Source organism: Sorex fumeus, unplaced genomic scaffold (genome assembly GCF_029834395.1).
Source record: "Sorex fumeus unplaced genomic scaffold, SorFum_2.1 ptg000038l, whole genome shotgun sequence".
Taxonomy (NCBI): Eukaryota; Metazoa; Chordata; class Mammalia; order Eulipotyphla; family Soricidae; genus Sorex; species Sorex fumeus.
This window is the reverse complement of record NW_026606095.1, coordinates 5,296,490-5,311,066: the sequence shown is the minus strand read 5'-3', so window position 1 is coordinate 5,311,066 and position 14,577 is coordinate 5,296,490. Positions and strand designations below refer to the sequence as shown.

The window sequence follows — 14,577 nt, the reverse complement described above, 5'->3', positions numbered from 1 at the left end:
TGTTCTAGCACTGAGTTATATCTCTGGCCCTATTTTTTTTCCTGTTAAAATTGGGAATTTGGGAGTATTAGGTTTGGGTGTAGGGGTTGGGCCACCACAGATGATGCTTAGGGCCTGCGTCTGGGTCAGCTCAGGAGTGACCCTGGTAGTGCTCAGGGGGTCATCTTCAGTGCAGGAATTTGAGGTTTGAACTGGGGTCAGCAGGATTCAAGGCAAGTACCTTAACCTCCCTGGTGCTATATTTTCATCTCTAAAATTCAGATTAAAAAAAAAACTTAAATTCTCTTAAAGACTTAAATAAAAGACTTTGTACTAATTGACAACAAATTATTTTTCTTCCAGCTGCAGAGATCTATTTCTTTGGGAACAACACAAATGCCACAGAAGGTACTTCCTCTCCTGGAACTTGCTTATATTGAAGAAGGTAAAATGAATCTACTTTAGAAAATATTCCTTATTATACATGTTAAGAAAAATACTTTGGATTTGAAGTCAGACATTGGAAAATAGCACATATTTGTGTATTTTTTTTTATAAATTTTGACAAAAATTTCCTTAAAGTAATATACTTTGGCTCTCCTTAGAGTTGATTTTGTAGTGGGATTTATTTGTATATAAAAGTTGGATTACAATTGGAAGACCAACAGTTATCTTCGTAGTTATCTTCATCATATTGTCAGTTAAGAGCTCCCATTAAACTGTGTAGCTAACTAATTTCCGTTCTATTTATTTGGAAAATTCATTCATTCATTCATTCATTCATCATCCTGTTATTCGTCGATTGCCTCGAGCAGGCCCCAGTAACGTCTCCTTCATCCTAGCCCTGAGATTATATTCAAGGCTCTTTAGGAGAATGAGACCCATCATTGTTACTGGTATTTGGCATATTTGGTGCGCCACGGGGAGTTTGCCAGACTCTGCCCTGTGGGCAGGCTATATTCGATAGCCTGCAAGTTTGTCCAGAGTAGGAATGAGATAATAAGATATCATAAAAAGATGTCCTGATAAGATGTTCCGGGAGCTGGATTTTATAGTCTCTGAGTCTTGGCCGTTGATGGGATTACACAGCGCCAGGGGGCCAGGTGGTGGTGTGACCCCCGCCTACTGGAATTTGGAGGATCTGGGTGGAGGATGCTCGACTCCAATCCGAGTAGGCTTGGAGATCTTGGCCCCGGAACCCGCGTGGCTTTGTCCCTCTGCCAGTACCTTCATGTGTGCGGAGAGTGGTCTCAGCATGGTGGTGGCTGGTCCTGGAGGTCTTCGGCTGCCGGAGCCCTGGTCGGGACGGGGAGGAAAGCTCAATCCGCTCCCCTCCAAGGGACCCCAGCGAGGAACAGCCAGGCGCAGGGGCAGGAGACTGACTGCACTGGTCTCGTCCGGAAGCTGGATTTTATAGTCTCTGAGTCTTGGCCGTTGATGGGATTACACGCGCCAGGGGGCCAGGTGGTGGGTATGACCCCTGCCTACTGGAATTTGGAGGATCTGGGTGGAGGATGCTCGACTCCAATTCGAGTAGGCTTGGAGATCTCGGCCCCGGAACCCACGTGGCTTTGTCCCTCTGCCAGAACCTTCATGTGTGCGGAGAGTGGTCTCAGCATGGTGGTGGCTGGTCCTGGAGGTCTTCGGCTGCTGGAGCCCTGGTCGGGGCGGGGAGGAAAGCTCAACCCGCTCCCCTCCAAGGGACCCCAGCGAGGAACAGCCAGGCGCAGGGGCAGGAGACTGACTGCACTGGTCTCGTCCGGAAGCTGGATTTTATAGTCTCTGAGTCTTGGCCGTTGATGGGATTACACGGCGCCAGGGGGCCAGGTGGTGGATGTGACCCCCACCTACTGGAATTTGGAGGATCTGGGTGGAGGATGCTCAACTCCAATTCGGAGTAGGCTTGGAGATCTTGGCCCCGGAACCCGCGTGGCTTTGTCCCTCTGCCAGTACCTTCATGTGTGCGGAGAGTGGTCTCAGCATGGTGGTGGCTGGTCCTGGAGGTCTTCGGCTGCTGGAAAATTTGGAAAATTATCAATAGTAAATATTTTTGTATTTTTTGTTTCTTTCCTTTTTTTGTCAAACTAGGTGGTGCTTAGCACTTGCTCCTGGCAGTGCTTTGGGGAGCATACATGGGGCTACAGATAGATACCGGGTCAACACCGGGCAAATGCAAGCGCCTTATCCGCTATAGTATTTGTCTGACCCCATGTTTTCCTATATACCAAAGGACAAATATGAAGAATTAGTATTTTTAGGTTTGCTTCCCCCCATGCTCAAGTTTAACATGCATTGCAGTGTTAATTTTTGATCTTAAATGTGTATGACAGCCAGAACTTCTGGTTTCCATTAAATCTTCATTTACTGTTCTTATTAAGGACTTCAATGTTTTCTCAATTTAGGATCCCTTTATATGGCCAAAGTTTAGAATTTTGCTATCATATATGTAATATATGTAATATGCATAAGGACTATATGTAATGCATAAGGACTATATGTAGTATGCATAAGGACTATTAATGCTGTCATATATATGTGACAGCCATATATATATACATATATATATATATATATATATGAATTGCCTTTTGATTGTAATGTCTCCACGTAAACTCTAAGGGCCTAAGAGCCAGGGATATGTCTCATATGATGGAATGCATGTACTGTGTGTGTGTCTTATCTGATGGAGTGTGCACATTGTGTGTGTTTTATCTGATGGAGTATATACACTGTGTGTCTCTCTCTGAGAATGTACACCTGTATGTCTCATCTGATGGAGTGTACACACTGAATGAATATGTCTCATTTTATGTAGTGTACATACTGTGAATGTATCTCATTTGATAGTGTACACACTGTTTGTCTTATCTGACGGAGTGTACTCATTGCATGTGTCTCATTTGATGAAGTGTACACGCTGCATGTTTCTCTTGTGGAGTGTACACACTATAGCTCATCTGATGGTGTGCACACACTGTGTATATCTCATCTGATGGATTGTACACATTGTGCATGTATCTCATCTGATGGAGTGTACACATTGTGTGTGTCTCATCTGATAGAGTGTCCAGCTGTGTGTGTGTCTCATTTGATGGAGTGTACACACTGTATGTGTGTCTCCTCTGATGGACTGTGCACTATATGAGGTTCTGGGTTTTATTCTCAGTATCATATGCACACCCCCCCACCCCCAGACACACACACACACACACACACACACACACACACACACACACTGCTCGTGGTGGGCCTGGTAGCCCTGATCCCCTGTGTTCCTGACCTGCCCTAGAACTCCACTCATGTTCTATACAACAACAAGCATGAATAGAAGTAAGATTCACTTTGGGGCATACCTTATGCTTTTTCCTTTACAGTTTGTAGTGAAGTTTGCTTGCCAAGTGGCATGAGCATATTAATATATTGTTCCTTTGACTCTTTCTGGTGTGAAGAGTCATTGTGTTTGCTATGTATATCTTCAATTTTTAAATAGACAAATGATTTGAAAAGGTGATATTTATTAGGCTGAGAATGTATTTTATGATTTTCCAGATTTTTGTTCTCAAGTATGTTACTCAAACGTACAGTCTGTATTCCTTTTATTTATGTTTTATTTTTGTATTTGACCTTTAAAAAATCTTTCATATTTTTGTATTCATATAATTTTATAGCGATAGCACAGCGGTAGGGCGTTTGCCTTACAAGCGGCCAACATGGCCGACCCGAGTTCGATTCCTCCGCCCCTCTCGGAGAGCCCGGCAAGCTACCGAGAGTATTTGATATGCCAAACACAGTAACAACAAAGTCTCCAATGGAGACGTTACTGGGCCCGCTCGAGCAAATCGACGATCAACGGGAGGGCCTTTACCTTTACCTTTACCTATAATTTTATAGAAATTTAAACATTTTTCAAGTCACTAAGTTTGATCAATTAATCTTCAATGCTCTTCAGATTCAGAGGATGAGTTTTTTGATGCACCTTGTAGTCCTTTGGATGAATCTCATTTTCCTCCAATCAGAAGTAAAAATAATACACAGAGAAAGCCTCCAAAGACAGAAAGTTTAAAGAATATGACTCAGTGTAAGATGAGATTTGAAGTGCCAGAGGTAGGTACCTTGGTAATGCTACTGGGGCTTATTTAAATTGACATTTCTTGTGTCCATAGTGTGTTTGGATTGACTTATCCCAAATGGGCATTTTTGTTTTCATTTTGTTGAAGCTAAACCAGATGCTGCTGTGTGCTGTCTTTCTATTTTGAATGTTAACTTCCTCAATCAAGAATTAGTTGGTTAGGGTCTGGAGAGATAATATAGAGGGCTCTTGTCTGTGCACGTAGTTGGTCCAGGTTTGATCCCTGCACCTCATGGTTCCCTGAACCTGTCCAGAGTGGTTCCTGAGCACAGAGTCAAGAGTGAGCCTTAAACACTTCCAGTGTGGCCTAGGAAGAAAAGCAAAAAAGAATTAGGTGTTTAAATTATACCTTGTGGTCATTATAGTGCATATTTATTGAAAATGATTATTTGTATATATTTTATCTTATATAATCTCTAGTAGATATATATGTTGCATAAAATTTATATAATTGTACATTATAGCATTTATATAATATAAAATAGATACATTATTTTATATTTGTATGTTGTCTAGCATATATAAATGTATGCTAGATGAGATGTACCGCCACCACCCACATTTACAGTGTTTTTCCATAGGTTGATTCTTCTTTCTTTTTTCTACAGGTCTTGGTTCAGTTTTGTCGCTTGGTTGAAGATTATGATCTACCTGTGGTAGAAATTTCTGTCTTAGGTTTGGGCACAGATGTCGAATTCAGAACATACGATTTGAAAGCAAGTGCCTTTTTGAAAGAATTCTGCTTAAAATGTCCCGAATATTTGTGTAAGAATATATTTTTTAACTTTGTTGTTAGACATTGTGCTACTCTTTAGATAGAGTTTTGAATTTTATTTACTTTACATTTGTACACTCGCTAAAAATTTCTCAGGATTGTATTTTGAGTTGTATAGGTATTATCTAATACTTGGGAATGAGGAGGAGTGGAACAGAGAGAAAATGAAGATTTGTTTCTGTTAAGGCAAATAGTCATGGCTTATATTTAAATCTGTAGAACTCTTTTAACAGTTTCTTGTCCTCTTTTTTGGGTGGGGACCTTTGGGAAGTGTTCCTGATGACTGTGGGGCTACCTGGTTCGCCATTTGCCTGCAGGTGCCTAAGGCTGTTGGTTGGGCCATGCAGTGCTGGGGAACCCCCAGGCCACCCTGGAGTGCTCAGGGACTATCTGGTGTTGGGGATTGAACTGTGTCCACTGCATGTATGATGCATCTTCACTCTTGTCTGCTCTGTCCCAGCAGTTTACTGCAGTTTTGGCTTAAAACTATTCAAGTTCAGTATCTTAGAGCTCTGCAGATCAGAGGTCTGACAGATCTCAACAGGCAAAAATTAAGATATCAAATCAAAACTCCTTTTTGGAGTTTGTCAGGGAAACCCCATTTCTTCACTTAATTAGATATTGGCAGATTTCACCTTTTGATTGAAGTCTATTCCGTTGCTGCTTGTTAGCTGAAGACTCTTTTTAGCTCCTAGTGACTTAGTTAGGTTTTTACACAAAGTTGTATATTGCGAATTAGTGAAACATTAAGACTTCTCTCATGTTGTCATCTCCCTAGCCTTTTCTTCTGTCTTTTGCTTCTTCTTTTAAAAACAGAAGTGATTAAATTGAGCACATCTGGACAATAGTCTGGAGCTATAGCACAGCGGTAGGGCGTTTGCCTTGCACGCTGCCAACATGGCCGACCCGAGTTCGATTCCTACACCCCTCTCGGAGAGCCCGGCAAGCTACCGAGAGTATCTCGCCCGCATGGCAGAGCCTGGCAAGCTACCCGTGATGTGTTTGAAATGCCAAACACAGTAACAACAAAGTCTCCAATGGAGACGTTACTGGGTCCGCTCGAGCAAATCGATGAACAATGGGAGGACGGTGATGGTGACGGACAATAGAGAATTTTTCCTTACTTTATTCATCTCAGAAATTCCTTAGTAACATTATTCTCAGTGAATTACAGTGAGTGATTACAGTGAATGGACATCCTTCTTTGGTGGTGGTAGCGGGCTTGGTATTTTTTTACCAACCATTAATACTATGAGTATACCATGAGTCATAGTGGGTAGAGTATATGTTTCCATAAAATATATTTGCTTGCTATGTTAAACTTTTATAAGAGGATTACTATGTATATTTCCTCGTCTGGTTTCGGGGGGCATGGGAAAATTCATTTCGAATAATTAGAATGACTAAAACAGATTTTAGTCATTTATTAATGAGCTCATGTGTAGTATAGTTGCATAGCAGAGTTGAACTTAAAATGGACTCTCTTTTATGACAGTTTTTGATTCATAGCACAATTGTGGAAATGTTTTAGAGATTTTCAGTTTGTCAGCTGTAACCCACATCTCTATGGCCTTTCTCATCATCATTAGTTCCAAACTGGCATATTAAATACAGTTGATGAATATACCTTGACACTTGATGCCCAAAATTCGTAGGATTAACTTGTTTTTATGCATTCTAAGAATTTAGGAAAAATGTATGATGACATGTGCCCACTAGCATAATATTACATATAATAATTTTACTGCCCTAAAATCCTTTGTGCCATCGGTGTTCATCTATTGCTCTGTTCTCTCAAACTGTAACCACTTATTGCTGTATCCTTATTTTTGAGGAAATACAATTGGAATCATATAGTTGAAAGACCTTTCAAACTCAACTCTTGCTTAGTCATATGTGTTTGAATTATCTCCAAATCTTTTTATTTTATTTATTGGTGGAAGAGGGGCTTGGGCCACACCCAGCAGTGCTCAGGGGTTATTCCTGGCTTTGTGCTCAGGGTAGGCTCCTGGTGATGATGTGAAGCCCATATGTGATATTGGACATTCAGTCCAATATCTGCCACATGCAATGCAAATACTTTTCCTCTCTTCAATTCCTTCTGCCCCTCCATATCTTTTTAGCACCATATGATACACCATTATCTGAATAGCATTTTTTATCTATTTATCTACTATATATTTGTATTGTAAATTATATATAATTATAAATAACTGTCACTGTCCTCCCGTTGTTCATCAGTTTTCCTTGAGCGGGCCCAGTAACATTGTGAGACTTGTTGTTACTGTGTTTGGCTTATCGAATACGTTACGGGGAGCTTGCTAGGCTTTGCTGTGCGGGCGAGATACTCCGAGTAGCTTGCCAGGCTCTCCGAGAGGGGTGGAGGAATCAAACTCGGGTCGGCTGGGTTGGCCGCGTGCAAGGCAAACGCCCTACCCACTGCTATCACTCCAGCCCATAATTATAAATGCACTTTATAATTTAAATAACACATATATGTGTGTATATATATATATATATATATATATATAAAATGTATTCAGTATTAAAGGAGTTTTTTCACTTGGGAACTCATTCCTAGGCAAAAGTATCAGCGAGAACTTCCTCTTCGTGATTTAATACACATGATTAGGTGGTGTTTGTATGTTTGTATTTGGGGAAGTAAGTTTAGTTTTGAAGGTAGAGGTGAATATGCTTGTTTGTTTTTATTTTATACTATGTATATCTGTAGCCCTTGAGAACTTGAATGTGGTGAATTTTGTTATGGTTATCTTTTGAATAAAGCATTATCATAAGGTAAAGAATTATGTGTATCTCTGGTAACTGGAAAGAAAATCAAAGCATCTCAACACTGTCCTTCAGTAATCTAGAAGTGTGTTGAATAGCAGGTGTTAATTTTTTATGTTTAATTGTATTTGTTTTCCCAGGGGTCAGAAAATTCTTACAAACTATAGGATATGAAACTATCACTGTGTCTGTTTCTGTAATATTTTTGTTTTTGTTTCCCTAGAGAACATGGGAAACACTGATTAGAGAAAATATTATTTCTTACACAGACCAAATGATCCACAAATACTTTTTCGGAGAACTAATAAACGTATATTAAAGTGGGGATGTTATTATGGTCTGAAATGAGATTAGCATCTGCAGTAGAAGTCTGGCTTCAGTACTAATAATTTAGGGCTTAATTTTTTTTAATTGAAATAATGTTTGTAATACTATAAATGTTCATTTTAAGGGTATAGTACTACCATACTGTGCCCAATACCAAATTACCACAGTTCACTGACCTCCTTTTACCCTCTCAGCCAACTGTACCCCACCTGAGATCTCAGTTCCTGGGGTCACTCAGAGAATTTGTTCTTCACCTCCTTTGCTTTTACACACACTGTTTATCAAGTCTTTGTTTCATTTCTGACATTTTACTTTACATGACCTACTCCAGTTCCATCTGTGTTGTAGCTGAAAGGCAGTAGAGTTCATCTTTTCATTAAAGCTGAATTGTGTTCTGCTTTTTATCCAGTCATCCATCATTGGGTACTTCAGAGTTTTCTATCTTGACTATTATAAGTAGTGCTGCAGTTGTGATTTTTTTTTTAGTTAAATATTTGGGTTGGAGCAATAGCACAGTGGGTAGGGTGTTCGCCTTACACCCGGCCGACACGGCTGACCTGAGTTCGATTCCTTTGCCCCTCTCCCAGAGCCCAGCAAGCTGCCTAGAGTATCTCGCCCACACGGCAAAGCCTGGCAATCTACCCGTGACGTATTTGATATGCCAAACACAGTAATAGTCTCAAAATGTTACTGGGCCCGCTTGAGCAAAATCGATGGACAGCAGGAGGACAGTGACAGTGATCAAATATTTGTTGCCTTGCTGTTGTTATTCTTCATATAATTAGTAGGAATTGCTGGATCATAGGAGTTTTTAAATTTATTTTTCAGTTAAAGGTAAAGGCCCTCCCGTTGATCGTCGATTTGCTCGAGCGGGCCCAGTAACGTCTCCATTGGAGACTTTGTTGTTACTGTGTCTGGCATATCGAATACTCTCGGTAGCTTGCCGGGCTCTCCGAGAGGGGCGGAGGAATCGAACTCGGGTCGGCCATGTTGGCCGCTTATAAGGCGAATGCCCTACCCACTGTGCTATCAACTCAGAGCTTACTCCTGATTCTGCGGTTAGGCTTCGCTCTTGGCAGGGTGGGGGTATCACACTGGTGCCTAGATAGAAACTGGGCAAACAGTATGCAAGACAAGTGCCCTATCTGCTGTACTCTCTGTTTTTAATGTTTTGAGAAATCTTCACACTGTTTTTCCCTAAGTACTGGACCAATTTACATTCCCACCAACAGTGACTTCCCTTTTCTCCACACCTTTGCTAACTCTTGTTGTTACTGGCCTTTTTAATTTAGTTCATTCTCAGAGTATTGAGGTGATATCTCATTGGCTTTTACTATGTCTAGCTGTCTTCCGTTTATCCCAGTTTTGAGTTGAAAGTTTTAATCATAAGTAGGTATTGAATCTTTTTTCAGAAACTTTGTGTCTATTGATACATCATTTCACTCTCTCCTTGTGTAGATGTGGCTTATTGTATTTATTGATTTTTATAGCACAGCGGGTAGGGCATTTGCCTTGCATGCGGCTGACCTTGCCGACCTGTGTTCGGTTCCTCCGCTCCTCTTGGAGAGCCCGGCAAGCTACCGAGAGTATCTCTCCCACACAGCAAAGTCTGGCAAGCTACCTGTGACTTATTCCATATGCCAAACACAGTAACAACAAGTCTCGCAATGGAGACGTTACTGGGCTCGCTCGAGCAAATCCATGAACAAAGGAAGGACAGTGCTACAGTGCTACATGCAACCCTTGTTTGCGTTCTCAATTTTCCCCAGAACTTTCTTATTTTCTCTTTGCTTTCCTTGGTGATTCAAGAGCTATTAAGTAGCATATAGTTTAGTCTCTGAATGTTTGAGCTTTTTCAAGCTTCCTTTTTATGGTTTTTAGTATTATATTATTTCTAGTATTATTTCTTCTAACACTCAATTATTTTTAGTATTATATCTGTGATACTGAAAAAATAACTTTGTTATCACAATCTTTATGATTTTATTGGTATTAGTTTTGTATACCAATATCAAGAATATTTCATGTTATATTTCTGACTTTTTTGTTCATGTGCTTGTGGTGCTGAAACTCAAACCCAGTGCCCTGAACATGCAGTAGAAGCAAAACGTGCTCCACCACTGAGTTACATCCCCAGCTCAAGTGCTGATAAACTTTTTTTTTCCTTTTTTATAATTTTATTTTTTGAATCACCGCGAGAGCAGTTACAAAGCTTTTGGGTTTCAGTTTTGGTCATACAATGAAACACCCGCCCCTTCATCAGTGCCCACTTCCCACCACCAAAAACCTCAGTATACCCCCCATCCCACGCCCTCCCTCTGCCTGTGGGACAGATGATTTCCACATTACTCTCTACTTTGATTACATTCAATATTTCAAAACCAGACGCACCGTTATTATTTGGGATTTTACTCCAACTCTCAGATCTGCCAAAAAGGCAACCATAGACAGTTTGTTTTCTGTTGCTGGTTATGAATAACATATGATGTCACATGGCCTCAGTAGTGGCCATGCGATTTTAGAATCCAAAATTTTAACAGTTAAATCTGGAGGGATTTCTGCCAAAACCTGCTGGGTACCAAGATTTGTTCCTGAGTCTCTTGGATTATGACCGTTAAGCAGCTTTATCAGGAGCCAGAGAGGTCATTTGTGGGTGGCAATTGGGAGTCTCGTTGGGGCAGGGAGGAAAGGGCCGGCTCCACACCTGTCCTATGAGACTGCACGTGTCTCGTCACTGAGGGCCCAAACCTCTCTGTCCAATGGCCTCTGAAGGATGCAGCCATCAAGCCACAAGGGGGAGCAGGTAGAGGGACAGCACCTTTTCCTCTCTTGGGTGGCCTAGAAACTGTAACCTACTGTGGGGTCTGGACACATTTCTGCCAAAAGCCGCTGGGTTTCGAGATTTGTTTCTGAGTCTATGGGATCATGGTTGTTAAGCAGCTAGATCAGGAGCCAGAGAGGCCGTTCATGGGTGGCGACTCGGGGTCTTGTTGGAATGGGGAGGAAAGGGCCGGCTCCACCCCCATCCCATGAGGCAGCACATGTCTCATCACTGTGGGCCCAAACCTGACTGTCCAATGGCCTCTGGAAGATGACAGCCACCCGGCTGCCAAGGGGGAGCAGGCAGAGGGGCAGCACCCTTTCCCCAGGGGTGGTCCGGCCCTGGTAACCCATTGTGGGGAACGGACGCATCTCTGCCAAAAGCCACTGGGTTCCGAGATTTGTCTCTGAGTCTCTGGGATCATGGCCTTTAAGCAGTTTGATCAGGAACCAGAGATGCCTTGCCTCCAATGATATAGCTGAGCCGGAGGTGGTTTGTGGGTGTGTCTCCCACATACCTAACTTTTGGCCAAACTTTGCCCCAAGTTTTTGGGTTCTGGCCAAAGACACAGCAGTAATTAGGGTACTGGAAGTCTGAAGATACCATCTGGCTACTGATGCACTTGCCTCACAGGTACAGATTGACCTGCTGGTGGCACCATACCCCCAAGATAAAACTTTTTTTTTTTTTTTTGCTTTTTGGGTCACACCCAGCAATGCACAGGGGTCACTCCTGGCTCTGCACTCAGGAGTTACTCCTGGCAGTGCTCAGGGGACCATATGGGATGCTGGGAATTGAACCCGGGTCGGCCACGTGCAAGACAAACACCCTCTCCGCTCTGCTATCATTCCAGCCCACCCCCAAGATAAACTTTTTAATCTGAGGAAGAATCTCTGGAATATGTTGGTTTTTTTCCATGAGCATTATGATTAGTTTGTAATTCGTACAGTATCTGATTATCAAAACTGATTTCTAGCTGCTCTAAGTAACTTGATGTTTTTGAAAAGACCCTGCATTGTTTCTCATCGTATATCTGATCTGTCTACTCAACAGTTAGGTTTGCAGGGAGTATGAAAATTTCCTTTTAAAATATTTTAGTGGTACAGAGCCAGAATTCTTTTTGTATCCGTATACTGTTCCTTTGAGTGATTTTTTAGCATTGTGTTTAGAAAATTCTAAAGAGAAATGACATTTTTACAATTTAAAGGAGGAGGGATTTCATTTTGGATAAGAAAGAGTTTAAGACTAGATCTGGTATGAGAAACACTTGTTTCTCCCCGCTTCTAGAAATATTAATATAGCCTGTATTGGACATTTATTCCAAAGAATAATTCAAACAATTACTTTTAGACAATAATGAGAAGCCAGTTTATTTGATTACAACATTGGATAACACTATGGAAGACTTGTTGACACTGGAATATGTGAAGGTAAGCATTTCATTTTGTTTTTGCTGGTTGTGGTAGTTGTACTGCTGAAATACAAGCTTTTTGTATTTAGTGTTAAGTTTTATGAGATAAGTTATATAGTGTTCAGTTTCAATTGTAATGTGGTCTCTTTTCCTCTTAAAACATAAGTTTTCTCATTTTAACAAAGTAAGAAGCAACCAAGGTTTACTAGAATTGACCGGCAGTAGTCCCGCATCCCCAGTCAGAATATCAAAAAGAAACAAAGTTTTAATGTTCTTGAAATTTATTGTGGTATATTAATCGAGATAAAGTTTACTCTTGGTCTCCCACTGTTGACCGATGTCATTTCATTTTACTGGTATCAGTTGTTTTCTTTTCTGTGGATTTAGCTATTTTTCATTCTTTCAGCTTTAAAAAGATTATTTATTCATTCCATGTATTTATACCTAAGTTTATGCCAGTACCACATTATTGATAACTATAATCCTGAAAGAGCAATTTATCAAAGACCAGTTATGCTATTGACATAGATATTTTAGTATTTTTTTTTCCTTTTTTTGGGGTCACACCTGGTGATGCACAGGGGTTACTCCTGGCTCTGCATTCAGGAATTACCCCTGGCAGTGCTCAGGGGTACCGGATGGGATGTTGGGAATCAAACCCGGGTCGGCTGCATGCAAGGCAAACACCCTACCTGCTCTGCTACCGCTCCAGCCCCAATATATTAGTATTTTTTAATTGTTAATTTACTATTTGTTTGTGATTCTGGGAATTAAACCGTGCATCTCACTCACGTATGACATGAGCTCTGCCATCAAGTCACCTTCTTAGCTATTATTTTCGTTTTATATTATTTATAAAACGAAAATAAGTAAATTTTATGTTACAAAGTTCTCTAGACCTAAAGATCACACAGAATGTATTTGTAGATTTGATGCATGTTAGAAATCTATAAACACTTGATTTTATGTGCAGGAAAAATTAAGAGGAATTTTAGAGTTGTTGACTGAATGAATGTTCTCCATACTAGATAATACTTAAATTTTCACTTTTGATAATACGAGCAGTAATATGTAACATTCATTGAAGATTTGATATCTGTACTTTGTTTTGGTAAAACATATATTTGTGTAGGTAATTGAATATATAAATAACTTAAAAAACTACAAATGTATAATAGATATGATCATTATATATATAACTTTTCTTCATAGTTTAATAGATTTTTATTTCTTTTTGAATAGACTGAAGAAAATATACCATACCTGAAAAGTACTTCTAACAATGTCATGCAACTGATTAAGGTATTAATAAATATCTAAAAGAATATATTATAATAACTGTTTCTGACTAGAATTGTAAAGTCTTTTTAGAATAAAATGGGATATTTAAATTGTAGCATTATACCACAATGTTTAGTGATTTATAGAAATCAGACAATTTATTGACCTACTACTAAAATCAGATTTTTTTTTTTAGGTGAATTTTTCCTCATTGGATATTCATTTACATACCGAAGCACTCCTGAATACTATAAATTATTTTAGTAATATTGTTATACAATTGGAGGAAAAAACAGCTTCACTGTATGTGGCAGAGACTGAAGACAAAGAAGATGTCATTAAAAAATTATGTATGTTTTCCTAAAATACAACAGCAAAATGTTTACCAGTAGATTAAAATATTTTGGATCTGACTTTGCTATTAATATATGTGTCTAGATTCAGAATATTGTGACCTAGATTCATATCTCTAAAACTTAGCATATTTCGGGTTAAATTCTAAAATAATAGAAAAGGAAGGTGACTGCTGGCAAAGAAAATGTGACCTATTATTATTTTTTTAATTGTTTAAGTTTTGGGTTTTAAGACCCAGACCTGGTGTTGCTTGAACTCGACTCCTGTCTCATTGCTCAGAGCCTGTGCCTATAGTGTGTGGGTCTGCCCACTTTACTGCTTCCGGCTCACATATCATTCCTTTTAGTTGAAGAGTAAACTATAGAAGTACTTGATTTATGTTCAAAGCCATGCATTTAATGATGTCTTAGTTTACATAAATGATATTAACAATGTGTAAAGGTATTTTTCAGAGTACTTTTTAAGTAGTGTAAGGATGCAAGTTTATATATGTATAATAAACATGTATACCTATATACATACATATACATTACATATTTGTTTATATAATATATGCAGATATATTTTGTTCTATAATATATACAGATGTATTTTGTTCTTTTGGGGGTTATACCCAGCAGTGCTCAGGGATTACTCCTGGCTTTGTACTCAGAGATTTACTCATGATGGGCCTGAGAGAACCCTATGTAGTGCAGGGATCTAACCCAAGTCGT

The 14,577-nt window shown here is 39.8% G+C and overlaps 1 protein-coding gene across 1 annotated transcript in view; it reads left to right on the top strand.

The window, feature by feature from the left end:
• VPS13A (vacuolar protein sorting 13 homolog A) overlaps nucleotides 1-14,577 on the top strand; it is a 210,696-nt gene that overhangs the window by 76,272 nt on the left and 119,847 nt on the right. Inside the window, exons 24-29 of the mRNA XM_056118801.1 lie at nucleotides 343-424; nucleotides 3,929-4,083; nucleotides 4,717-4,873; nucleotides 12,169-12,248; nucleotides 13,472-13,531; nucleotides 13,707-13,860. Coding sequence (XP_055974776.1) covers nucleotides 343-424; nucleotides 3,929-4,083; nucleotides 4,717-4,873; nucleotides 12,169-12,248; nucleotides 13,472-13,531; nucleotides 13,707-13,860 — 688 coding nt within the window. The remainder of the gene's footprint in view (nucleotides 1-342; nucleotides 425-3,928; nucleotides 4,084-4,716; nucleotides 4,874-12,168; nucleotides 12,249-13,471; nucleotides 13,532-13,706; nucleotides 13,861-14,577) is intronic.